Genomic DNA, 27,614 nt, shown 5'->3' with positions numbered 1-27,614 from the left:
TCTACACTTTGTTTTCACACATGGATCCTCTCTCGGATTTCATGGCTTCCAGCCATTTGTCAGAATCTGGGCCGACCATCGCTTTCTCCATAACTCGTAGGTTCACTGTTGCTCAACAACATGACCTCCAAGACAGGGTTATCGTACTACTCTGCAGCAGTACGCGACCTTGTCGACCTACGAGGTTTGTAGTAACTTGATTCGAAGCTCAATGATCATCATCATCAGCTTCCACTTCAATTGGTGTAGGCGCCACATGAACAACTTCCTGCGCCCTGCTACACACTGGTTGAAGTGATGGTTCAATAACCTCATGAAGTTCTACTACCCTCCCACTCAATTCTTTCGAGAGAAACCTTTCCTCGAGAAAGGATCCGTTTCTAGAAACAAACACTTTGCTTTCGGATCTGAGATAGGAGATGTACCCAACTGTTTTGGATATCCTATGAAGATGCATTTATCCGCTTTGGGTTCGAGCTTATCAGACTGAAACTTTTTCACATAAGTGTCCAAACCCCAAACTTTCAAGAAACGACAGTTTAGATTTCTCTAAACCTCAGTCTATACTGTGTCATCTCAACGGAAATACGCGGTGCCCTATTTAAAGTGAGTGCGGTTGTCTCTAATGCATAACCCATAAACGATAGTGGTAATTCGATAAGAGACATCATAGTATGCACCATACCAGATAGTGCGTGGCTATGACGTTCAGACACATCATCACACTATGATGTTCCAGGTGGCATGAACTGCGAAACAATTTCCACATTGTCTTAACTGTGTACCAAAACTCGTAACTCAGATATTCATTTCCATGATCATATCGTAGACAGTTTATCCTCTTGTTACGACGAACTTCACTCTGAAACGGAATTGAACTTTTCAACATTTTAGACTTGTGATTCATTAAGTAAATACTCCTGTATCTACTCAAATCGTCAGTGAAGTAAGAACATAATGATATCCACTGCGTGCCTCAGCACCCATTGGACTGCATACATCAAAATGTATCACTTCCAACAAGTTACTATCTTATTTCATCTCAATGAAAACAAGGCCTTGCTCATGTGGTATGATTCGCATGTCACTAGTGATTCGAAATCAGGTGAGTACAAAGATCCATCAGCATGGAGCCTCTTCATGCAATTTATACTAACATGACTCAAGCGGCAGTGCCACAAGTAAGTGGTACTATCATCATCAACTCGTATCTTTTGGCACCAATATCATGAACATGTGTAACACTACGATCGAGATTCAATAAACCATTGAAGGTGATTATTCAAGAAAATAGAGTAACCATTATTCTCTTTAAATGAATAATCGTATTGCAATAAACACGATCCAATCATGTTCATGCTTAACGCAAGCACCAAATAACAATTATTTAGGTTTAACACCAATCCCGATGGTAGAGGGAGCGTGTGACGTTTGATCATATCAATCTTGGAAACACTTCCAACACGTATCGTCACCTCGCCTTTAGCTAGTCTCCGTTTATGCCGTAGCTTTCATTTCGCGTCACCAATCACTTAGCAACTGAACCGGTATCCAATACCCTCGTGCTACTAGGAGTACTAGTAAAGTACACATCAACATCATGTATATCAAATACACTTCTTTCGACTTTTGCCAGCCTTCTTATCTACCAAGTATCTTGAGTTGCTCCGCCTCAGTGATTGTTCCCCTCATTACAGAAGCACTTAGTCTCGGGTTTGGGTTTAATCTTGGGTCTCTTCATTAGTGCAGCAACTGTTTTGCCGTTTCACGAAGTATCCCTTCTAGCCCTTGCCTTTCTTGAAACTTAGTGGTTTTACAAACCATCAACTATTGATGCTCCTTCTTGATTTCTACTTTCGCAGTGTCAAACATCGCGAATCGCTCAAGGATGTATGTATCCTTGATATGTTATAGTTCATCACGAAGCTCTCACAGCTTGGTGGCAGTGACTTTGGAGAACTATCACTATCTCATCTGGAAGATTAACTCCCACTTGATTCAAGCGATTGTCGCACTCAGACAATTTGAGCACATGCTCAACGATTGAGCCTTTTCTCCTGTGCTTTGTGGACAAAGAATCTTGTCGGAGGTCTCGTACCTCTTAACAAGGGCACAAGCATGAAATCACAATTTCATCTCTTTAGAACATCACTTATGTTCCGTGACGTTTTACAACGTTTTCGACGCCTTGCTTCTAAGCCATTAAGTATTTTGTACTGAACTATCGTGTAGTCATCAGAAACGTGTATGTCGGATGTTCACATCATCCACAGACGACGCTCGAGGTGCAGCACACCGAGTGGTGCATTAAGGACATAAGCCTTCTGTGCAGCAATGAGGACAATCCTCGGTTTTACAGACTCAGTCTGCAAAGTTTGCTACTATCAACTTTCAACTAAATTTTCTCTAGGAACATATAAAACAGTAGAGCTATAGCGCAAGCTACATTGTAATTCGCAAAGACCATTAGACTATGTTCATGACAATTAGTTCAATTAATCACAGTACTTAAGAACTCCCACTCAAAAATTACATCTCTCTAGTCATTTGAGTGGTACATGATCCAAATCCACTATCTCAAGTCCGATCATCACGTGAGTCGAGAATAGTTTCAGTGGTAAGCATCTCTATGCTAATCATATCAACTATACGATTCATGCTCGACCTTTCGGTCTCATGTGTTCCGAGGCCATGTCTGCACATGCTAGGCTCGTCAAGCTTAACCCGAGTGTTCCGCGTGCGCAACTGTTTTGCACCCGTTGTATGTGAACGTTGAGTCTATCACACCCGATCATCACGTGGTGTCTCGAAACGACGAACTGTAGCAACGGTGCACAGTCGGGGAGAACACAATTTCGTCTTGAAATTTTAGTGAGAGATCACCTCATAATGCTACCGTCGTTCTAAGCAAAATAAGGTGCATAAAAGGATTAACATCACATGCAATTTATAAGTGACATGATATGGCCATCATCACGTGCTTCTTGATCTCCATCACCAAAGCACCGGCACGATCTTCTTGTCACCGGCGTCACACCATGATCTCCATCAACGTGTCGCCATCGGGGTTGTCGTGCTACTCATGCTATTACTACTAAAGCTACGTCCTAGCAAAATAGTAAACACATCTGCAAGCACAAACGTTAGTTATAATGACAACCCTATGGCTCCTGCCGGTTGTCGTACCATTGACGTGCAAGTCGATATTATCTATTACAACATGATCATCTCATACATCCAATATATCACATCACATCGTTGGCCATATCACATCACAAGCATACCCTGCAAAAACAAGTTAGACGTCCTCTAATTTTGTTGTTGCATGTTTTACGTGGTGACCATGGGTATCTAGTAGGATCGCATCTTACTTACGCAAACACCACAACGGAGATATATGAGTTGCTATTTAACCTCATCCAAGGACCTCCTCGGTCAAATCCGATTCAACTAAAGTTGGAGAAACCGACACTTGCCAGTCATCTTTGAGCAACGGGGTTACTCGTAGCGATGAAACCAGTCTCTCGTAAGCGTACGAGTAATGTCGGTCCAAGCCGCTTCAATCCAACAATACCGCGGAATCAAGAAAAGACTAAGGAGGGCAGCAAAACGCACATCACCGCCCACAAAACTTTTATGTTCTACTCGAGAAGACATCTACGCATGAACCTAGCTCATGATGCCACTGTTGGGGAACGTCGCATGGGAAACAAAAAATTTCCTATGCGCACGAAGACCTATCATGGTGATGTCCATCTACGAGAGGGGATGAGTGATCTACGTACCCTTGTAGATCGTACAGCAGAAGCATTAGTGAACGCGGTTGATGTAGTGGAACGTCCTCATGTCCCTCGATCCGCCCCGCGAACAATCCCGCGATCAGTCCCACGATCTAGTACCGAACGGACGGCACCTCCGCGTTCAGCACACGTACAGCTCGACGATGATCTCGGCCTTCTTGATCCAGCAAGAGAGACGGAGAGGTAGAAGAGTTCTCCGGCAGCGTGACGGCGCTCCGGAGGTTGGTGGTGACCTTGTCTCAGCAGGGCTCCGCCCGAGCTCCGCAGAAACGCGATCTAGAGGAAAAACCGTGGAGGTATGTGGTCGGGCTGCCGTGGAAAAGTCGTCTCAAATCAGCCCTAAAACCTCCGTATATATAGGTGGGAGGGAGGGGAGGAGGCAGCCTCAAAACCTAAAGGTTTGGCCGAAATTGGAGGTGGAGGAGTCCTACTCCAATCCTACTTGGAGTAGGATTCCACCTTCCCACTTGGAAACTCTTTCCACCTTGTGTTTTTTCCTTCTCAAACCTTATGGGCCTTAGTGGGAACTTATTCCAGCCCACTAGGGGCTGGTTTATCTCTTCCCATAGCCCATGAGACCCCTTGGGGCGTGACACCCCTCCCGATGGTCCCCGGCACCCCTCCCGGCACTCCCGGTACACTACCGATGAGCCCGAAACTTTTCCGGTAATGCACGAAAACCTTCCGGTAACCAAATGAGGTCATCCTATATATCAATCTTCGTTTCCGGACCATTCCAGAAACCCTCGTGACGTCCATGATCTCATCCGGGACTCCGAACAACATTCGGTAACCAACCATATAACTCAAATACGCATAAAACAACGTCGAACCTTAAGTGTGCAGACCCTGCGGGTTCGAGAACTATGTAGACATGACCCGAGAGACTCCTCGGTCAATATCCAATAGCGGGACCTGGATGCCCATATTGGATCCTACATATTATACGAAGATCTTATCGTTTGAACCTCAGTGCCAAGGATTCATATAATCCCGTATGGCATTCCCTTTGTCCTTCGGTATGTTACTTGCCCGAGATTCGATCGTTAGTATCCGCATACCCATTTCAATCTCGTTTACCGGCAAGTCTCTTTACTCGTTCCGTAATACAAGATCCCGCAACTTACATTAAGTTACATTGCTTGCAAGGCTTGTGTGTGATGTTGTATTACCGAGTGGGCCCCGAGATACCTCTCCGTCACACGGAGTGACAAATCCCAGTCTCGATCTATACTAACTCAACGAACACCTTCGGAGATACCTGTAGAGCATCTTTATAGTCACCCAGTTACGTTGCGACGTTTGATACACACAAAGCATTCCTCCGGTGTCCGTGAGTTATATGATCTCATGGTCATAGGAACAAATACTTGACACGCAGAAAACAGTAGCAACAAAATGACACGATCAACATGCTACGTCTATTAGTTTGGGCCTAGTCCATCACATGATTCTCCTAATGATGTGATCCCGTTATCAAGTGACAACACTTGCCTATGGCCAGGAAACCTTGACCATCTTTGATCAACGAGCTAGTCAACTAGAGGCTTACTAGGGACAGTGTTTTGTCTATGTATCCACACAAGTATTGTGTTTCCAATCAATACAATTATAGCATGGATAATAAACGATTATCATGAACTAAGAAATATAATAATAACTAATTTATTATTGCCTCTAGGGCATATTTCCAACATACATTGCGTCCCGGAGGCTCACGGCCAGAGCAGTAGCCGACATCGACACAATTCGCGTCATTGGGACTCCTCGAGCAACAAGGCGATGCCTACAAGGAGGCAACGACATCGTAACGCCTCCCCCGCCTAGTTCAAAGGCCGGACTAAGGATTTCCCTCGAGAACGAGGGAGAGAGTCAGATGAAGGGCAAAACAACGACTCCTGGGAAGGGGACAGTTCCAGTGCTCGTCACCGTTGTCAGCATTGAACATCACGAAGTAGGTATTTCTCCCAACGCAAGATCACAAAGCCCAAAGTCCGTTGGAGTTGCTCAAGGCCGACAATCGCAGGGGAGGAGATGCATCTCCCAGCATGGTAGCCACCACCACCATGTCAACCAGATCTGGAACAGGGCAACCTCAACCATGCCCAGATGGAGCTCGCACCACCATCGTGGCGCCTGGAAGGTGCCACCATCAGATCTAGGCGTTGATGCTCAAATCTAACCACCTCCGATCACCATGGTCGACTGGGACGGAGCTGAGTCCGTCGATCGCCAGCTCACCTCTGCCAAGTCCGCCTTCAACCACCCTCAAGTCATGCTGAAGGGTCGAGCACCAGCAACCTCCGCCACCGAAACCACGCGTCGATAGGAAGCCCTCATCATCACATCTGACTCACTGTCCTAGATCCGGCCTACACATGCCATGAGATGAGGCGCTACCAGCACACGCGCTCACCCACCACCATCCACCCTCTTTGCAGTGTCGCAACTGTTAGAGCATATATCTCCATATGTGGTTTTGGTAATTGATGACAATTCCTATGGACTAATGGTTGCCTTAAGTTACATTTATAGGATTTGTCCATAGGCACTTCTTGAAGTCCATTTGTTGGGTTCAAGGAGTTTATATGATGACCAAGATGGTATTCAAGGTATTATCCAAAGTATGGTCATAGAGACACAAGGTTGATCAAGATCTCAGACAAAGAGTAAATCAAGATGACCAACACACAAAGCGTACAAGATGTACCGAGAGGGATCAAGTGATCCCATGGTATGGATTTGTCCATAGGCACTTCTTCAAGTCCATCTGTTGGGTTCAAGGAGTTTATATGATGACCAAGGTGGTATTCAAGGTATTATCCAAAGAATGGTCATAGAGACACAAGGTTGATCAAGATCTCAGACAAAGAGTAAATCAAGATGATCAACACACAAAGCGTACAAGATGTACCGAGAGGGATCAAGTGATCCCATGGTATGGTAAGCATTGTCCATTACGTGTTTGTGTACTAACCCATGGTCTTCGTGAGAGTTCTATGTGGGGGTTAGGTGTGTTTCCATGGGCTTGCGTCAAAGAGAAGATCTCATACAACCCATGAAGTATGACGTCAAGTTGTGATCGTCATCAAGATTGCGATGTGCAAGTTCAAGTGGATCAACACGAAGATATCATGCTTGAAGCTTGCCGTCCATTGTGGTGGCAATGGGCTTGTGAAGATATGCTGAAGAGTGGCTCACCCATAGTGAGTATGGGGGAGCAATCAACAAGTCTTCATCAAGACAACGCAATCAAGAAAGGTGGTCCATCTTGAGGAAGCCAAGATCATCATCTTCTAGCTCAAGAGGACGAGGTGCAAGGTATAGGTTTGCCCTTGATAGGTTTTCTGTTTAGGATAGATTGTTGTACTATCAAGGGGGGCTCTCAAGTGAGTAGCTTGATCGTATCGATCGTTGAGAGCTCAAACCATTTGCATCCTTGCATCATACTTCTTGGTTCTTGTTTGGTGTTTCTCTTTGTGCATTTTAGAGCTTATGGTCATCTTCGTGACAAGCTCGAGTTCATCGAAAACGGAGTCCATATGCATCTACTATGATGTTTTCGATGTTGGTGTTTTTGCCGGTTCTTCATTCATAGAGGACTCACATCTCTATATCATTGGCATTTTCATATCTGCATGGTCTTAAGATTTGGATTTGCTCGATTCGGAGCTCGTATGCGAAAGTTATGGCTGTTTCAGTGGCGAGCGGTAGTACCGCTGGACCTAGCGGTAGTACCACTGGCCCTAGCGGTAGTACCGCTGGCCGGCGGTAGTACCGCCCCTGGTCAGCGGTAGTACCGCTCCAGGAGCTTAGTACCGCCTGCCTAGCGGTTGTTCGTGGACGGACCTTTTTGCAAAGACTTTCTTGGCGGTGGTAGTGCCTTTGCACTACCAGGGGCCCAGTGGTAGTACCGATGCAGCCAGTGGTAGTACCACTAGCCGGTGGTAGTACCGCCCCTGGTCAGCGGTAGTACCGCTGGAATGCCAGCGGTAGTACCGCTGCAGCCAGCGGTAGTACCGCTGGAGCTCGGGCAGAGAGTGGGGGTAACGGTCTGATTTCTTCCCCCACTATATAAAGGGGGTCTTCTTCCCCCTTGGCCTTATCTATTCGTTGAGCTCTTGTTCTACCTCCATTGTTGACATTCTTAGAGCTTGCTTACTCTCAATCCCTCCAATGATTCTTGCTTGTTCTTAAGGGAAAAGAGAGAGGAGATCTAGATCCACATCTCCACCAATCACTTTCTCCTCTATGTGAGGGGAACCCCTTGGATCTTGATCTTGGAGTTCTTTGTGAGCTCCTTGTTCTTCCTCTCATATCTCTCCATAGCTTTCGTTGTTGTGGAGGGATTTGAGTGTGAGGGACTTGACCACTTCGTGTGTTCTTGCCATTGCATTAGTTGCATCGGTTTGAGTTCTCCACGGTGATACGTGGAAGTGAAGTTTGAGAAGCTTATTACCTTTGGTACTTAGTACCCTAGATATTGTTCTTCGCGGATGCTTTGGCGTCCTAGAAGCTTGGTGGTGTCTCGGAGCTCAATCATTGTGGTGTGAAGCTCCGGGCAAGCGTCGGGGTCTCCAATTAGGTTGTGGAGATTGCCCCGAGCAATTTGTACGGGTACCGGTAACCGCCCCCAAGGGTTGCCACGTGTACGGGTTCGGTGACCGCCCCCAAGGTTTGCCATTTGTACGGGTTCGGTGACCGCCCTCAAGGGTCCCTTAGTGGAATCACGGCATCTTGCATTGTGCGAGGGCGTGAGGAGATTACAGTGGCCTTAGTGGCATCTTGGGGAGCATTGTGCCTCCACACCGCTCTAACGGAGATTAGCATCCGCAAGGGTGTGAACTTCGGGATACATCATCGTCTCCCCGTGCCTCGGTTATCTCTTACCCGAACCCTTTACTTATGCACTTTACTTTGTGATAGACATATTGTTTATTGTAATATATCTTGCTATCACTTAGTTGTTTATCTTGCTTAGCATAAGTTGTTGGTGCACATAGGTGAGCCTAGTTGTTTGTAGGTTTTGTGCTTGACATATTAAACGTTAGTTTTATTCCGCATTCGTTCAAGCCTAAACCTTAATTATTTTAAAGCGCCTATTCACCCCCCTCTAGGCGACATCCACGTCCTTTTCAGCAACCACCTGCAAACCTCCATCCGCGGCCCCGGCGAACCTAGACTCCACCCCTGCAGAGGATAGATCAAGATGAAGGAAAGCCCTAAATCGAGACTTTGCCTCCACTCGAACCTCCACTGGCACAACTCGTCCCGCCCTGAGCTAGTCGGTGTGCGCACTCCGCGGTTGCATGAGCCTTCATCGGATTTAGCTTCTCGTGCCACCCCATCTGAAGCGAGACGAAGAAAAATTGGCCCTGCCTTCGCCGTAGCCAACGTCTCGCACCGATGCAGCGTGGGCTTTGCCATGCGACACCCGCTGGCGGCGTCGAAGATGGGGGCGCAGGGTTGGAGAATGCTTGCGGCAGCTGGCTAGGGTTTCCTCTTGGGTCGCCCCAATTGGAAATGATTAACTCACTTTTATACGTGTGTACACATGAGCATGTACGTTGCATTCCATAAAATGGAGGTGACTTATGCATGGATCTATTTGAGTAATATAAGCTCTTGATCCACACAAAAATGCATCGATCTATCATTGTGACCACCTACTCATCTTGAAATATCACTGTGCATGCCTAAACGGTGTGACAATGCCATGCCTTGTGGGTGTAGCTATGGAGGTTTAAAGTGGCCCAACAAAGATAGGATGACCCAAGCCCACGAATCTACGGCCACTCTACTGATAATCCGGAGCACACCATCACCCTGGGGGAAGACAGATATTCCTTTTTGTATTAGGCTTGGAACCTTTTCATATAAGACATGTACACGCTAGTCCTAATTTCTACCAAACGCGAGCATAGGACAACTCTTTGACCGGCTCGGGACTTGTAACCCCGTCTCCTTCACCTATATAAGGCCCACCACCCTCCATAAGCATTTTATTCTAGCACAAGACATCTGATGCTTCATCCCCTCAATGACATTTTAAATATATAACTCTAGTTCTCATACGAGGTGAGGTTCGCACTAGAGAGAAGCAGGAAGTAGGGTATTACCTCAATCCGAGGTCCTCAACCTAGGTAAATTATCGCCATGTGCACCATCCGGATCTCTCACACGTTTGTTATCCGCATATGGTACTATTCGGAATTTACAGTGGCGGTTGGATCAATCGTTCTCCTAGATCTTCCATCAATTGCTCGCATCATGGGGACGAGACGGTGATTCCATCAATGGTAGTTTCTTGATTTCATTGAGCTAGTGTCATTCACATGCTTCAGCAGTGGGGGCATCCTGACTCCACGGTTTCACTTATCTTCCGTGTTGTCTTCCCTCTCCACTTCGACGAAGGGATGGTCGTTGTTGCTGTCTCCACCACGACAAGGACCGCCCTCCCCTTTCCCTTTAAGGCCTTGTTCAGTTTTTAAAGAATTGAAGGGGTTTGGAGGGGATTGGGAGGGATTAAATCCCCTATAAGTCAAATTCCACCTCAATCCCCTTCAATCCTCTCCAATCCCCTCCTGGCTGGGATTAACCGAACAAGCCCTAATTGTGGGGCGACAACAGTGACTCTGATGACGGCAATGTCTGTGTTGTCTTTGTTGGCTCGACAAATACGATGTCTAGGGAGGAGGACACATTGGTGGGGAGTCATCGGGGTTTTTAGAGCTAAAGAGGTTAGTGGCGAGACCAGAGACTACCTGAGAAGATTGCATGATGGAGGCACTCCGTTGGAGCGGTAAAGAATTCCTCGTTGATGTTTGTGGCATCGCCCACTATCGACCAGTCCAGTGAAGTTATTCTGGTAGCTGCCTTGACGAATAGAAAATCGGCTCGCCAGATATAACCATCTATGTGGCATGCCAATTCAGCATTAGTAAATGTGGTCCCCGTCAAAAAGAAACAGCACTAGTAAATGGGCCTAACCAGTCGGAGCGCCTAAAATTTTTAAGATATAAATAGTGACACGGGTTTAATTAAAATGAGTATTTAAAATATGAAAAAACGATTAATTACTACTCCTTCTGTCTAAAAATAAGTGACTTCAAAATGATTCAACTTTGTATTAACTTTAGTATAAAATTGAGTCATTTATTTCAAAACGGAGGGAATACTTTTTCAGTTTCATAATATAAAAATGGTTTTTAAAACTACATTAGTATAAGAAACGTTTTTATATCATGGGAGGAGTAAAAAATTATGCATGCACGTGCCCCGGCCGTATGGTTATCCATTGGTAAGGTCCAACGCATGCCCACAAAGCACACTACGCATGGTAACTAAAAATAAAGATTATAGGATACGGAAGCTTAGTCCGAGCACTCCACTAATCAAGTTGGGCTCACGTACGCTCGCTAGCTGGGTTAATGCTCCACCGACCGAGCCGCCCAACCTTGCCACGATGCGGCAGCACTTGCGTTTTCTTTCTCAAATCAGTGGCCACATGCACGCATGCATCGTCAAGCCAGATCGGGGTACGTGTCTGACGTCGCTGAGAAGTTGACGTGCACTATAAAATCGTGTTGCTCTTGCTCCACGTACGCACATAGAGTCACGCCGTCACGTCGATGATTTCTCGATCGAGCTTTTTTTATGCCTTCGTTTATCAGCTGGTAGGATCAATCTTGAAGTGCATTGAAGGATAGTTAACCACCCCGGCGAGGCTCTCCGAGTCTCTGGTCATCATCAAATTGAGAACAAGATAGATAGGACCATAGGAGTGTCCACTGTACGGTGGTTGCATTTGGGTTGAACTTGATTTCTTCCGTAACGGAAACAGCTGGCCTAGTACGCTGGGGGTGATCGAGTTCGGCCACGTTATGAATGCCACACGTACACAAGTTTGGAGCCGAAAACAGAGGAAGCAGACGCAGTGCTACCATTTTGGTTGTACTTGTTGTGCCTATGTTCAGGTAACACATGGTTAAACGCCGCCTTTCAGTCAGCCAACCACTACTTAATTGGGGTCCGGTTAGAGCATCTCCAACCGAATCCCTTATACCTATCGTCTCAATCGTTCAAACATACCATCCAGTCAATGATTAGTTTAAAAAACGCGATTCAACTGGACCTTTTATACCGTCTCAAACTTTCGAACCGACCAACTCCCTTCATATCCAGCTCAAATGTGAGGATGATATGAAGGCTCGCTAATGTGATCGGATATGTGTAGTCAGTCCGTCATGTAGGACACGAGCCCAGACCATCTTTTCAAATTTTATTTTTTTATCAACCACGTGCAAGTGACTAGCCATATAAAAAATATAAGAAATACGATTCCATGAATAAAAAATAAAAACTTAAAACAGACACGTCCGGTCAGGACGCTCTCGTGGACGTACAAAGGATCATAATTGCTAAGTCCAACCATAGACGTTGTTAACCCCCCCGCTTATAATCAACCAGCCTTTTCGTGCTACCGTGCATACCCAAACCCTTTCCACCCACACCCAGGTGCTCTGCGCTGCTCTACACGTCGGCCGAAACCACGCGAGCCCAACCCAACGCATTTTCTTGTGTCTTCTTCACCCCTACAGAAAACACGTACCCTCAAGAACTCTGGTGCACCTCGCGTGGACGTGGACGATGGGGGAGGTGGCGCCGTCGGGCGACGGCGACGGAGCGGCGATGAGGAGGGCGGTGCGCCGGCTGAGCCTCGGCGCGGCGACGGAGGACGAGAGGGCGGAGGCGGCCACGGAGGTCGGGAGGCTGGCGCGGTCGAACGAGCGCATCAAACGCGCGCTCCCGGAGCTCGGCGTCGTGCTGCCGCTCGTGTCCATGCTCGCGGATGGAGGTGCCGGCGCCGGCGCGCGGACGGCCGCCGCGCAGGCGCTGCTCGAGCTCGCGAGAGGAACCCACAGGTCGGTCACTGCCTCCTACTAGCTCGCTGCTGCTCCGAGTTCTCGCCATGCTACGATCGATCCCCTGCCCCATGATCTTCCCTGTGCGAATCGTCCGTTGAAGTAGCAAGAAATCAACCGGTCGAGCAGTGTGCCATGATCGTCCTTGCGTGCTCCCTGACATGAACACAGTTTTTTCACATGTGATCTTCTTTTTTTCCTTCTGTGATGTCGTATAATTCCACGGAGAGCACTAACCCGGCCTTGACAAATCAGATGCCTCCAGTCAGTGTCGCCATGCACAATTAGTCGTCGTCCACAAGAATTCCTCGACATGCACAGCATTTTCTTAAGTACTCCCTCTACCTAAATATTTGTAGTTGCAGAAAACCAGTCTATAAGTATTTACATACAGAGTAAATAGGACTTTGCACATGCATGTTATCATTGTCATTAGGCGAGGAGCCCGTGCCAACCTTTTGGCTCTTCTTCTTGTACAGTAGCTAGTGTTGGATTAGTTGCGATATCAGAGAATCATATGCTGACTTTGAGAGCAAATGTCAGCACTCTATATGACTCTGCATACAATAATTCATTCATTTTAGTTGTTGGTTGGAGGATTAGGCAGGCCAGACGTGCAATGTTTGGCAGCAGTTTGACCCGTGATGCTACTTACCAAACTGTGCCATCTAAACATAAACTAGTTGTATTCATTTTCCATTTTCTCCAAACTCCATCGACACAAATCCTACCTAACTAATGGTAACCACGTGCTCTGTTTGGATAAGATATTTCAAGCACAGGCCAGAGGAAGTGGATGTTATGATGGAAACACTGCACTCAGTTTTGCATCTACTCCTACTACATCACTACATCATCCACGCCCACACAAACACAACTGATCATCGTGCTTCGGTTGAGTTGCGAGACTCAAAGTGCACGACACGACACGACAGTGATAGTCAAGGTTTTCCTTATTTTATTTTCGACTAGACGTCCAGGAAATTCACCGAGATTCAATAGTTTTATAAGAGCATCTCCAACAGACGCGCTATACAAACGCCGCGCCGTAAAAAAGGCGGTTTTTAGCGCGCGCGCAACGCGGCGGCTGCTCCAGCAGGCGCGCAAAAACGGCGCGCGCGCCATTTCCTATTCAGCGCGCTGGCCGAAACGCAATCCCGCGCCCATTATTTGCTGCGCCGGCTCCCGCGCTCGCTCCTGCTCTCTGCACTCTCCTGCGCTCACTCTGCACTCTCACGACCGCGCCGCCGCCACCATTCGGCGCTTCCCCGGCCGTAACCCAGCGCCGCCGTCGCCGCCCGCGCCCGCTGCTCATATGCCAAGGCCACATGCCTTCTTCTATCTCCAGCCGAACCTGCAGAGGAGAAGGTATGTACGCTGGCGAGCGGGGAGGCGACAACGGCGGCGAGCAACTACTAGCGGGGGAAGCGGGATGCTTGGGAATCCATTCCCATGGCTAACGCGACGGGAGGTGGACCATGTCGGCGGCGCAACGGACTGAACTTCCGTGCCCGGCGAGATCCAACGCCGGCTTCGACGTGGCTCACCGGCGCACAGGCACGCCCACGTACATGCACGCATCGGGCGCGGCTGCGGCTACTGAACTGCTGTGCGGCCCCTAGCCGCAACTGCTGCTGCGTTGCTCTACTGCAGCTACTGCTCTGCTCCACTCTGAAGCTGCTGCATCTAGCGCGACAGAACACTCGGGCAACGACGGCGAGGCTAAGCGCAGAGAGGAGGCTCTACGCACGGGGAAGAAGAAGGAGGATTTATTGTTGATTTATTTTGTTTGTTTGATCGTTTTTCTCCTATTTTTTGGAATGTATATGTGGTTTGTGCCCTGCTGCGCACGCTGTATTTTTGGGCACTGCTGGAGCGGCGCGCGCGCTGCATTATAGCGCGGCTGTTGGAGCCAGCGCCTATCCCTGCGCTAAACCAGCCGGCGCGCGCGCTGTAAATACATTTTTTGAGCGCGGCGCGAAACGCGGCTGTTGGAGATGCTCTAAGATGCGGAAATTTTTACCTTCAGTCAGAATATTTTAGAGTTTCAGCTGTGCATAAGAATTCAAATGAATTTCAAATCACTGGTTCTGTCCTTTGACCCCAAATGCAAGACGGAATCGCTTAAATTGAAATATTTCTGAAACAGAAATTCAAAACCATGGCGCCACCTCGCCTGCCTAACGAATAAGTGAATCACATACACTAGGCGTGCACGAAGACCGCATGAATCTATGCATGCAGTTTAGTTATGCAAATAAGAGATCTTATGCTCGGTAGATGCTACTAATGTTAATATCTTTTTAAATACTTGTGTTGTGTGATTGTGGCATGGCTGATCCTCTGAAGAATCATGCTACTGTTAATTTTCGGTTTTCAGAAACAAGGTGCACATCGTGAAGGCCGGCCTGCTCAAGAAGCTGCCGAAGCTCATGGACCTGTCAACAAGCCAGGACCTCGCGCTGCTCCTCCTCTCCGTCTCCTCGCTGGCCAACACCGACTTCCCGCTCTCCTCCGCCGACCTTCTCCCGTTCCTCGTCGCCACGCTCACCGCCACCGACGTGCCGGACGACACGAGGCTGGCGTGCCTGGCCGCGCTCCGCAACCTCTCCGCCAAGCTAGAGCACGTTCGGGCCGTGGTCACCAGCGGTGCCGTGCGCGCGCTCCTGCTGCCGTCCCTACTGGAGCATACCGAGACGATAGCGGAGGCAGCGCTGGGCGTCCTGGCCGACGTCGCGGCGGCGAGCGCGGCGGGGAGGCGGGAGATGGCGGAGGACGAGGAGGCGCCCAGGGCGCTGGTGGAGGCCATGGCGCGGCACGAGGGCGCGGGGTGCCAGGAGCACGCGACGTACCTGGTCATGGCGCTCGCGCACGGCGGCGGCGGCGGCCGTGCGCTGCGGTGGCGGATGCGCCAGCTCGGCGCCGTGCAGGCGCTCCTCGAGGTGTCGCTGCTCGGGAGCCCCCTCGCGCGGAGCAGGGCGGCCAAGATCCTGCAATGGTTCAAGGACGACGGGCAAGACAGGATCAGGGCACACTCCGGCCCGCGCATGGAAGCCGTGCCCTCACGGCCGTGCAATGGCAAGGGCGGCGGTGCTGACGGGACGAAGGCTTGCCGGAGCGCCGTGGACAGGATAGTGAAGCAGAGCCTGGACATGAACATGAGGTCCATCATGCGGCGAGCCACGGCGTCCGTGGACATGACCAACGCTAAGCAGCTAGTGGCCAGCTCCAGCTCCAAGAGCTTGCCTTGCTGAACAATATGCAAAAGTGCTCATTTTTCCCCTCTTTCTTTGTACTCTGTCAAATCTGAATGATTTTCAACTTACTGTGTAAATTCAGATAGATATATATCATCTATGTGACCTGTGCCATTTCGCCTTTCCCCGATGTTTGTTTTGTATTCAAACACAGGGTCTATGGAAAACTTCAGTGAGAGCAAAGAACTGTTCGTTGGTGATAAATTGAGTGAAGTGTTTTCGTTACAGGAAACATATGAGCTTTCCCATGGCGACGAATGGTATAAATTTTACATCGCCTCCCGGTTCTCAGCTCCTGCCAGCGGTGAGGCTTTGCTGTTGCAGGTGCTGCTGATCACGCTGCGACTGGAGCGCGTTCGCCTTCTCCTTGATCTCCTGGAAGGCCCGCATCGTGTCGCCGTCGAACCCGCCAGCGAACTGCGTGAAACGACATGGTTGAATACCTTGCACAACCATGGGGATAGAGTGAGTGCATGAGAAAAATGGGGCGTACCTGGTGTACTCTGAAGGCGAACCGGACTCCCTGGAGCATGAGCTCTTCTTCGTCGGGGCCGCCTTGTGTGGCCTCGAGCTCGGAGGAAACCCTTCTCAGATACTTCCTTGCCAACTTCACTGACTGGATTTTGATCTGCAGCATCAAGACAATCAACTTGTCACTGGAATGCCATTTTTTTCAGAGAAACTAGTGGCGACTGTCAGTAGCAGATTATCAACAGATATAGGCTCAAGCTCAGTTTGGATAGCTCTTTATTCGGTTAATTTAAAGACCAGTTGTGAGCTATCTAGGAAAATAAACATTTTTCCACCCCAAAGTTGTGAGCTAACTAGGAAAAATAAACATTTTTCTACCCCAAAGTTACAACCAGGATCATTGCCTAGTTTAAGAGCAGAATCGCAATGGAAACAACGCACATGTAGCAGGTACGCAAAGGACATTTTTCAGAAAGTTTATGAATGAGAATATTAGCCTAGTAGCAGAGCAGTGACAAATGAACAGATATTGGATACACTTGCACATAGTCAGGATCAACTCAAAATGTCGATCCTACTAAAAATCCATCTGCTACATAAAGAACTATGTAGTATCTAGGACCAATAGTTAGATGGCTTGATGCCATTTGATCACATTATGTTTAGTTTCCTCTGACGGTTGTAAATAAAGTAGAAGAAAAATCTAGCACCAATACGATCAGTGCATTCGGATTTGCGTCTTAGTTTCAGAAGGGAGTACTGTTATTTGCCACTAGTTCCTGCAAGAAACAAAAACAAATTCACTACATTCGAACACCGACACAAGCCATAGCATTCTCAATACGCCGAAATCAGCAGGCTTCTTGGTGCCAAGACCATGTGCCATATAGCTAATAGTATTCAAATGATTGGTCCATCTTTGTGCCTTCCTACCTAGTGCCTAATTCTATACTGGGGCTAGGTTCTAACAAGGAATTATGCTTGTTCAAATGATTGGTCTGTGTGTTTCATGTGCTACTAGAGAACTGAATTTACCTGACTGACAATTCCAGTGTCCTGCATCCACTCCCATGGGATCTGGTACCCTCGGTAGCGGTTCATGGCGCCGTCGCGCACACGGGACAGGCTGTACACTCCATGCTCCAACCTGCCAACAACCATGAATGATGAGACATAAGGAGCAAGCAGAGAGCCGAATCTGGTCAGTTGCTCATAGGTAGAAGATGCATGAAAGTACAGGAAGTGAAACAACTTACTTCTCAAAGAGGGCCTGCATCTTCTTGAGAGCAGAAGCGCAGGGCTGCCGTGGATCGTCGCAGAATGACGCCGCCTCGGCCTCAACCTTCTTGAGGTCGCGGTAGCCGAACGCCGCCTCCCGGAGCGCGTCAGCCTTCTGCTCCGGCCAGTCAAAGTGCTTGAGCACCGCCCGTTCGTCCACCTGGAATTCAAAAATGCATCAGTCACCCAGTGTCCCAGTCCTTCACAACAAGCAGATATGTGCTGCCAACGAGCTTGAGTAGAACATACTAGGCGGGAGAGCTCGACGTCGAGCCACTTGACGAAGGTGACGACGTCGTCGATGTCGGCGAAGGCGGCGCCCTCCACCTCCTTGATGAGGAACCGGATGAAGTCGCCCTGCCTCTCCACGTCCGACCTGATCTGCAACCCCCACACACCAAATAGTTCGTCAGGCTTAATCAACCATTTCCCCGATCAATCAAATCAAACCAAGCATGATCAAGAGTGATAGTCTAAAAAAGCACGATCAAGAACTTTTAGGCTAGTAGCTGGTTTGATTTCAATTCAAATTCTCCTCGCGCGGCTCTCAAGAGGAAATGGCGCAAAGCAACGGTCAAAGCGTCACAACCACCTCGCTCCAACGGCTAGTAGACAGACAGGTCCACGAGACTGCGCCGCTGCTGACCGCTCCAGCAGTTGGCAGTGCCACACCACTACCGGTAATAATTTTTGAAAAAAGAAGAAAGTCTCTCTGGTCAGCGTGCTCCGTGGGGCCTACGAGCCAGTCCGACAAGAGCAACTTTGGATCCTTTGCCATGCCTGCGCTGCGCCAATGCTGCTGCCATTGTTTTTTCCTCTTCTTTTTTGTTCCCAACCGAAATTGTCTCATCTTATTGAATAATTCCTCTGGCAGCACGCGCTGGTAAATCACAAAAATCCAAGAGAAAGAGAGAAGGAAACGCGTGCGTGAGGAGCTCGAGAAAGATGAACACGGGGGAGAAAGCTCGCCTGTTTCTTTCTCTCTTTCACCTGCATTTATCTGTATCTGTATGTATGTTGGTGTGTGCCTGTGAGCGTGCACAGTTTGCGCACCAAAAGACGAGCGCTTTCTGGTGCCGCGTTCTTGTTCACTATCGGCCGTTGATTTGATCCATCCAACTAGCAGTTGGCAGCGTCGGCTTTCGGGAAAGATTTCAGATTTTTCGGGTTTCGGATTTTGTCTAACGCAACGATGATTTTGTGTTACGAAACGAAGTTAAACGGGAGGGAAATGTGGGGTTGTTTTGGCTGGACTTACCGCGATGAGGTGGGAGGAGCGGTTCTCGATCTCGCCGATCATGTCGCGGGCGTTCGCGGCGCCGGAGCCGCCCGTGCTGCCGGACTCGGGGCACGCGCCGCCGCCGCAGTCCCTCTTGGAGTCCCGCCGCATCAGCGAATGGTAGAACTCCACCACCTCCGGGACGCGCCGCACGCACGGGCCTGAAGGGGGCGGCGGGGGTGGTGGCGGAGGAGGAGCCGGCGCGGCGCCGCTTGAGGTTGACGGGGATGAGCTCGCGCTCCGGGTTGCTCGCGTTGGCATTGACGGCGGGGGCGGCGGCGGTGGCGGGGGTATCGGGGGGAGTTTTGAGAGCTCCGGCTTGCGGCCAGTGGATGCCGCCGTGTCGGAGGAGCAGGACAGCGTCGACGAGCCGGACGAGGAGGAGTTGGCCGGCGAGGCGCGGGACGAGCCGGAGAAGTATGACTTGGGCTTGGCGTGTGTCGGCATTGGCGGCGGGGGTGGAGGCGGTGGTGGAGGAGGACGAACGGGCTTGCTCGCTGGCTTAGCCGCTGTGTCGCCCCCTCCCGTCATGGAGCCGTCCGACGACGAGCAATCGTCGGCGCGGCCGCCTCGCTGCCGCCTCGCCATCTCCGCCATCCGCCCCTCCATCTCGGCAATCCTCTGCTCTTTACTGGAGACATTCGCCAAGGCGGCGTCAAGCTCAGCGCGCAGCCGGGCGTTCTCGGCCTGGAGCCGTGACATGGCATCCCTGCACCGGCCGAGCTCGCTGCTCTTGGCGGCGAGCTCAGTCTCGAGGAACGGCACGATGACGACGGTCTCCTTGAGGATCTTGTGCTCGAGCAGCTCGGTGCGGAGGCGGGACTCGCGCTCCTGCAGCTCCTCGACGAGGCGTGCGAGCTCGGCGGCGTCGGGCGCCGTGGCCGCGCGCGCCGGCTGGACCTGCGCGGAGGAACGCGGGAAGTAGACCCCGAAGGAGCGCGCGAAGGAGCCGCCCTTGCCCCCCGAGCTGGGCGGCGCGGGCGAGCACTGGCCCGCTGGCCGCCGCCCCGGCGTCGGCGTCTGCGGCCGCGCCGCCGCCGCGGGTGCAGGGGCGGTGTTCTGCGACGGCGCCGGCGTCGGTGCCTTGCGGGAGGAGGTTGTGGAGGAGGTCTTGGGCGTGGCCGGGCTGCGCTGGAAGCCCATGGCCGCCTTGACTCTGCCGGCCACCATTGCTGCCGGCCGTGGAAGAATACGAAATGGGCAGCTAGGATTGCGCCACGGACATGCTCCTCGCGCAGCGCAGCTCGCTCGCTTCACTCCGTGGCCGTGCGAGTCGTGTGGTTAGCAGCTGAGCGGCGAGGTGAGGTGTTGAGCTCGAGGAGGAAGAGGGAGGTGGGCGCGGCGTCCGAGGAACGGTCTCTGGTTGGTCTGATGAGCGCGGAGGAGGTGTCCGGTCTTGGGCGTGGCCGAGCGTTGGGGAGTGATGAGGTGAGGTGGCCGGCCAGTCCCAGCGGTAAAATACTCGAGCTGGTCGGGGAATGAGGTGAGGTGGCGGAATGTGAACGTTGGAGCGTAGGATGCATCTGCTTTGCTCGCACGATCTGAATCTGGAACTATCTTGACCTCCTTCCCTTTGCATTATCCCGTACATCTTCGGGATGTACTTCCTCCGTTCTTAAATACAATTTTTTTTAAATCGTTAAAGATTACAGACATATTTAGAAACAGAGGAAGGGGGTAGATTACTCTTTGAGCTACATTGGATTACTAGATTACTCTAATATATGAGATGATCGGTGTCTAGAGAAAAAGGTGGTGAGTTGCTGCTTTACTGCCTAGCTTTTTTGCTGTTGCGTTTGGTGAGTGTGGCCGACGGAGTGACTCGACTCCACTCTCTGAAGCAAGCAAGAGGCTCGGGTTTGAAATGGATTTGACCCGGGCCTGGCACTGGAGCGGAGGATGTCCGTTTTGCTATGGCCTGTTGCCGCTTCATTGATGATCCTCTACAAGACGACGACATCCAGAGTCTCCCGGCTATTTAATTAATACGACGTGTGTGCGTGTGCTCCAAACCACATTCAACGCTTGATGAATGTTCAGAAATCTTTGCAGAACGCAGGACGTAATAGTTGTAGCATGGTTACAGCATCTCGCCATACGGCCCCCAAAAACGTAAACTAGCGTCTTTTGGGAGCTTGCCGGTGTTTTTTTCGCTGTGAGGCCTATGGTTCCCGACCGTCGTCCCAAGTTCAACCTCCAGCCGTCGATTTCAAACGTAACAGGTGTACATGTCCTGCATAATTCAACAAATTTAACATACTTCGGCATCAATTCAACAAATTAACTTTTATCACATAGTTCATTACAAAAATCAATACAAATCAAATAGTTTAATCAAGCAAGCTCATAATTCGAATACAAATTAAAACACATCGAAGTAGGCGTTGCATTTGAGCCTTCATAGGTGCTCCGCCAGATCGTGTTGCGGTTTCTGATGCACCTGCGGGTTTCGGATCTCCTGACGCATATTAAGGAAGGCAACTCATGCTGTCGATACCTGGTGATCAACAGTTGCAAGAGGATCCTGCCTGAAATATGGTTCAGTGTCAAACACTAGCTCCTCCTGTTCGCTCTTAACGATCATGTTGTGCAACATGACACAACAATTCATCATCTCCCACATCTAGATTTCGACAAAGTCAGAGTGGGGTACCGGACAACAACAAATCAAGATTGGAGCACACCAAATGCCCGCTCGACATCCTTCATCCAAGCCTCCTCACACTTAGCAAAGTAGGAGTTCTTGTCTCCTCGCACAGGATTTGAGATAGTATTCATAAATGTGGACCATCTTGGATAGATGTCATCTGCTAGGTAGTATCCCTTATTGTAGTGGCGTCCATTGACCTCAAAGTTCATCAAAGGAGCATGACCTTCAATAAGCTTGACAAAGATATTCGAGTACTGCAGTACGTTGATGTCATTGTGAGTTCATCGCATATCAAAGAAGGAGTGCCAAATCCAAAGGTCATGTGCGGCCACTACGTCAAGTACCACACTCCAAGCTCCTTTGACGTCTTTGTACATGTCCTGCCAAGCAAATGGACAGTTTTTTCATGCCCAATGCATGTAGTCGATGCTTCCAAGCCTTACACGAAATCCTCTTGCTGCATTCAATGCTAGGATCCAAGCAATATCTTCAACATTGGGTGATCTCAAGTATTATGGTCCAAACACTGTCACCACTATCGTGCAAAACTTGTACAAAAACTCAATGGTGGTGGACTCGGCCATGCATTCATAGTATTCTTATATATCACCGGAAGCTCACTATGCAAGCATTCTCATAGCTGCCGTGCACTTCTCAAATGAGGAGAATCCAACTATCCCGATGCAATCCTTCTTACAAATAAAATAGTTGTCAAACTTCCGGATGGCATTCACAATCTTAAGGAAGAGCTTCTCGCTCATCCGATAACGGCGCCGAAATACTTTCTCGTCGTGCAGTGGAGCGTCGGCGAAGTAGTCGGCATAGAGCAAACAATAGCCCTCCATTCGATGCCTCTGCTTGCCCTTGCGACGGCTCGGCGCCGAGCCACCTAGTCGCGGCTTTGCATTCTTCGCGAACAGACCGGTCAGAGCGGTGAGGATCATGAGGTGCTCTTCATCGTCAGCGTCAGCCTCAACTTCCTCCTCCATTAGATCCGCGAAAGCCTTCTCGTCGTCGGAGTCCATCGCTGAACACCTCATCATCCTGGTGGGTGGGCAGTCGTCGGTATCCGAGCCTGCGTGGTCAGAGTCCTGGAGAGCTCGCCCAGGAGAGGGATGATGGCGAAACACTCTCTATCCAGCGGGGGAATGACCTTTCTAGCGGCGGAGCGGCGGTTGTGGGAAGGTGGGTGGTGTCGGGATCGGCATGGCGGTGAAAGGATAAGTCTCGTCTTGCCGCTCGTGGGTCGAATCTGGGCGGGGAAAATGCGTTTCTCGCCTGACAATGATGGCACACGCGCCACTTTTCCTTCCACCGGAGCCCCCAAGTGCCCCCTAACGCGTTAGGTTTCGCATAGGATCGCCAGGCCAAAAAATGGGTCGAGCCGGCGAAATTTGGCGTCTTGGGGCGCGACTGGGTCGTTTTTTCGGTGCCGACGGTAAAAAAATGACCCTAGGGAGCCTGTTGGGGGAGGGGGGAGCGCGTGGAGATGCTCTTAGCTATAAGGTTGGCTATGTGATGTTGTCATATCATATGTATTTCTACTCATACAATAAGGGTTGGCTATAAGGTTTGATATACGAATACCACTTTTGTTCATCCTCTGTTTATCTCTTTCTTCATATTTATTGCATCTGTCTAGAAGCACGCCGATAGTTTGGCTCTTGCATAAGAGTCCACTTCACTTTTTTTTTTCATGTCTCTTTCTTTTATATGGACAAAATTACCATGTAAGCGGGCTATAAATCAACTATTGTACTTGTTCTTGGAGTAGGGCGTTTCGATGACCGAGCTTTATGAAGCCCTTTATTTTTGAAAAATGCAAAATTATAACTTTTGATTTTAATAAATTCTAAAAAAGATATGCAACTATACAAAGATGAAATGTATATATGTGTAAAAAATTAAGATGAAATGGCTTTAGATGCGACCTGTACAAAAAAACAAATTTGTAGACTTTGAGAATGAATAGTATCATGTGTTAAAGAGCATCAGATTTGTTTTTTTTGTACAACTCTCGTTTCAACGCATTTCACCCTGAAAATTTACACACATGTGTGTTATGTCTTCATATATATCTATATTTTTAGATATTTATAAAAATTGTAAAAATATGAATTTTAGGTTGGCTTGGATCATGAGATGTTAGAGAACGTCACGAAGGCGTCGGTGATCGATGCTAAGAACTTATTCGTAATATCCTTTTTCAGGTTTTTTCAGCAAAGTTTTCGGGACATCTATCATATCCTTGTATCTATAGCAGATACGGCATGTGTATGTAATTGTACTCTGTTTATTGATTAATATAAGTGTGTGGTTTAAAAAAAAAACTTGAGAAATTCTTGCAAAACGCTGGACATAATAACAGTTAGTAAATCCCTTGGACGGACGAAGCGATGGTTGGCGAGTGAGTGGTGTGTGCATCTGGCTCTGGCCCATTACATGCGTGCGCTGCATTAACATGTGTACAAATGACAATGATGCGCCGCGTGCGACCGTGCGCGGCGCGGTGGCAGCTGGTGCGTGGTACGTATCATGCCTAATCACCACTGCCGCGATCCGGTGAAATCCGGACGACAGTGACTCTTGCTTTTTGGCATCTCCTGCCCGAAAGCCACGGCCAAAACCTGCAGCTGGAGCTTATTTGGCTTGTCCGTATGTACGTATATTACTACTGCAACGGGACAACGGCGCCTTCCTTCACCGTGGAGGCCCCCGCGTGTCAGCGTCGGTGGGTTCGCCGTGGACCCGTTGACGTCTTGCGCTCTTGTTTCACGTGGTGAATGGCTCTCGGGTATGGAGGAGAGCTTTGCGGTTTGGAGCGTGCGAGTGAGTGTCGGAGTTAGTTGGGCCGTTTCAAAAAAGCAGCGGAGCGGAGCGGATCGAGCACGGGTCGCCGGAGTAATGGCAGCGAGCGATCGGAGCTTGCAAGACCGTCGACGGCATTAATGCCGGTAGCTGCTCCGCTACCGGCCGTTGCCACTTGCCACCGTCGCCGGTGCTCGAGCTTTTCCGCCTTTGGAGTTGGTAGCCGCTCCACTCTCCCCTAGCCTCTCCCGGCGCCCATCGATTTCCTTCTCACGTGACCACCGTTCGTATATGTATGTACGTACGTGCGCGTTGATACGTACCATGTCATGGCAGTAGGACGATAGCCATGATACGTACGGTACGTGGCAGGAAGGGCCGGCCTAGACCGCCTAGACATCATCTCGGCTCCACGGCGGTTGGCCGGCTAATCCGGCGTTGGTGGTAGCCGTTGCGAGTGATGATTGCCGGTGGCCGTCGCCGGCCAGGTTCAGACTTCAGAGCAGTGCGTTTCTAGTTCAGATTATTAGTGCCCGGCCGGGCTCCACGGCTCCACCACCCCACGGCCGCCGCCCGCCGGGATCGGTGCAGCTCGGTGCGCCACATACATGTGCACACGAGACACATGTTCATGGCATCGATTGATGTTTACCGGAGTTTGGTGTGGCGTGAGCGTTAACAGTTGAGGAAAGCAGTGGCATCGACGCAAAGGATCTCGCCCGACACCCGAGGCATGGACCATGCCGTGCATGGCACAGTAGGCTTGTACTGGAGTACGTGGTATGGTATGGTATAGCCGGGCAGCAAAATCATTGGACGGCCCGGCGTTGTTGTCACGGTGGTGCCCCTGGCTACGAGGTTGTTTCCATCGGTCGGTCGGCCGGACGGACGGAGCCCCACGGGTTGGTGAGACTGACCAGTCCCGCTGCATGCCGTGGCATGGCGTGCTCGCTACTTGAAGCAACCGCGCGATTAATTCATTGATTGTCTCGTCTGGATTTTGTCTTCATTCCAACTGGTAGAAGGAAGATGGCCAGTGCACTGCAGATATTGCCGAGCGCAGCTGCGGTTCAAGACGGTATCGCAAGATATAGGCTCTTTGGTGACTGAAAATTACCAAAAAAAAAAAAAGAATGGCCCAAAGATAATGTTTCAAATGAGACGTTCATGAGATGCACAGAAAAAACATGAGTAATGTAGTATTTAAAATCGATTTTGGAAAGGACTATGACAAGGTCAAATGATCTTTTCTCCGACAAGCCCTAAGAATGAAAGGTCTCAAAATTAATTTTCATAAAAGTAAACTTTTTTGCTTTGGAGAAGCCGGTGAGGCGGTTGTCAATTATGCTGGCTTGTTTGGTTGCATACATGGGCAATTCCCGATAAAATAGCTCCGAGTCGGAGAACGACTAATTTTGATTGACTTAGTCCTTAGAAATATGATTCTCTATATACATTCTTTCATCCAACTTCCAAAAGGGGTCCTGCAAAGACTAGACTATTTTAAATCCAGATTGTTTTGGCAAGAAGACGGTGAAAAAAAATACAGGTCGTCCAATTAAAGCTTGATTTCTAGGCCGAAAGACTAAGGTGGCCTTGGAATTCATGACTTCCATGTCAAGAATGAGACACTACTTAGTACGTACGTGGGATAAACTTGACCAATTTTTTGCAGGTTATCTACAAAGCCACTGTTTGAATTCGTATGTGGTCGTTACTTACTCATGCGTACACTAGAGAGCTTTTGGTTATTGGGTGCAATCGCTAAAAGACGGTAACACGGACTATCTTCAGTCAATTTGAATGACGAACTAATAATAGGCTAGGTACATAGGCATCGTAGCCTGTTTTTATCGCCGGATGAGGTATCGTTTTTATACATTTCAATTATGCTCAGTTTATGAGCCCGTTTTAAATCTAAGATGTACTTTTTTAAATAAAATGGCTGCATGCATCTTTTTAATGCAGAGTCTAAGGCATTCCCTTAAAAAAAAGACAGTTTTGTTTTCAATTGTTGTCAATACTTTTCCTTACAATTATTGACAAAGTATTCCTTACAATCCTTCCGCAAAAAAAAAAACTTTTCCTTACAATTGTTCTCGATATATACTATATTCCGGTGACATGTTGTCCTCAATGTATAATATCCTCCTGTGACATGTTCAAATGCTAGAAAATTTAGGAAAGATCATGTTTTTTTTTTGTCAGATTCCTTGCAAAAATTGTTGAGCTGGTTATGTCGATTTTGCTTTCAATTGGTCTCAATAATCTGACTTCTCTAAATATATACTTCCTTCATTTCTAAATATAAAACCTTTTAGAGATTTTATTATGAACGATATATGGATGTATATAGACATATTTATGAATATAGATTCACTCATTTCACTTTGTAGGTAGCCCATAATAAAATCTTTAAAAAGTCTTATATTTAGAAACGGATGGAGTAGTATCTTCTGGTGTCATGTGCAAATACTACTCCCTATATTCTCCAGATTAACTGTCGCTCGGATGAATTTCTGACCATGTGAAAAGAGTAAAATGTACCAACTTACCCTTAATTTGAAAATGAAAGGTCATAATCAGTGTATCCCTCCGCGAGGCCATCCCCCCGCTTTAGCGGACCCTCCGCCATAGCCGCCCCTCACAGCTTCTGCCCGTCGCACCCCGTGGCCTTGCTGTAGCAGATCCTCGGTGGCCCTGTTGTAGCAGTAGAGGCACCCACACCTCCAGCCGCCCGCCCCTACATCCTCGCGGCTCCTTCCCGTCGCGCGTGCACCTCCACCCGCTGGTGACTCCTGCTCGTCCTCCAGCCGCCCCTCGCAGCTTCTGCCCATCGCGCACCATGGCCTCACTGTAGCAGATCCTCGATGGCCCTGCTATAGCAGTAGAGGCGCCCACACCTCTAGCCGCCCGCCCCTACGGCCTCACGGCTCCTTCCCGTCGCTCATGCACCTCTAGCCGCCGGCGACTCCTCCTCGTCCTCGAGCCACCCGTTGTAGCAGCACCTCCAGCCGCCCACACCTCCAGCCAACCGTTGTAGCGACTCCAAGGCTTGCTTTGCAACTTCAGCGTCGGCGACTCCAACTCCTCAGCCTCCCAACGCCGGAGCTCCGGATCCGGCCAATTGACCTCATCGGCGAGCAT

General features: G+C 49.3%; 2 protein-coding genes across 2 annotated transcripts; one reads left to right on the top strand and one right to left on the bottom strand.

Moving 5' to 3' along the window:
* Positions 1–12,283: 12,283 nt before the first annotated feature.
* LOC123451234 lies at positions 12,284–16,095 on the top strand. Its single transcript, XM_045128237.1, has 2 exons — positions 12,284–12,724; positions 15,105–16,095. Exons 1-2 carry the CDS (start codon positions 12,450–12,452, stop codon positions 15,976–15,978), a joined length of 1,149 nt encoding a protein of 382 aa, XP_044984172.1. The 5' UTR covers positions 12,284–12,449; the 3' UTR covers positions 15,979–16,095.
* A 59-nt stretch (positions 16,096–16,154) lies between these two features.
* LOC123451220 (protein CHUP1, chloroplastic-like) lies at positions 16,155–20,462 on the bottom strand. The gene is made up of 6 exons (XM_045128233.1): positions 18,989–20,462; positions 17,980–18,111; positions 17,709–17,890; positions 17,488–17,599; positions 16,475–16,609; positions 16,155–16,398 (listed from the first exon to the last, which is right to left on the bottom strand). The coding sequence occupies exons 1-6, from the start codon at positions 20,177–20,179 to the stop codon at positions 16,270–16,272; spliced, it is 1,881 nt and encodes a 626-aa protein (XP_044984168.1). The 5' UTR covers positions 20,180–20,462; the 3' UTR covers positions 16,155–16,269.
* Between the last annotated feature and the right edge of the window lie 7,152 nt (positions 20,463–27,614).

This window comes from Hordeum vulgare, chromosome 1H, assembly GCF_904849725.1.
Source record: "Hordeum vulgare subsp. vulgare chromosome 1H, MorexV3_pseudomolecules_assembly, whole genome shotgun sequence".
In the NCBI taxonomy this organism is placed as follows: Eukaryota; Viridiplantae; Streptophyta; class Magnoliopsida; order Poales; family Poaceae; genus Hordeum; species Hordeum vulgare.
The sequence above is the reverse complement of the archived record's forward strand: the minus strand, read 5'-3'. Positions and strand labels throughout refer to the sequence as shown.

Excerpts from the sequence above, each read along its gene's own strand:
- LOC123451234 (XM_045128237.1), top strand. The coding sequence starts at position 12,450 with ATGGGGGAGGTGGCGCCGTCGGGCGACGGCGACGGAGCGGCGATGAGG. Across the intron at positions 12,725-15,104 it reads CTCGCGAGAGGAACCCACAG|AAACAAGGTGCACATCGTGA; the intron begins GTCGGTCACTGC and ends TTCGGTTTTCAG.
- LOC123451220 (XM_045128233.1), bottom strand. The coding sequence starts at position 20,179 with ATGGTGGCCGGCAGAGTCAAGGCGGCCATGGGCTTCCAGCGCAGCCCG. Across the intron at positions 18,112-18,988 it reads GCTCCTCCCACCTCATCGCG|ATCAGGTCGGACGTGGAGAG; the intron begins GTAAGTCCAGCC and ends TGGGGGTTGCAG. Across the intron at positions 16,610-17,487 it reads ACACTGGAATTGTCAGTCAG|ATCAAAATCCAGTCAGTGAA; the intron begins GTAAATTCAGTT and ends TTGATGCTGCAG.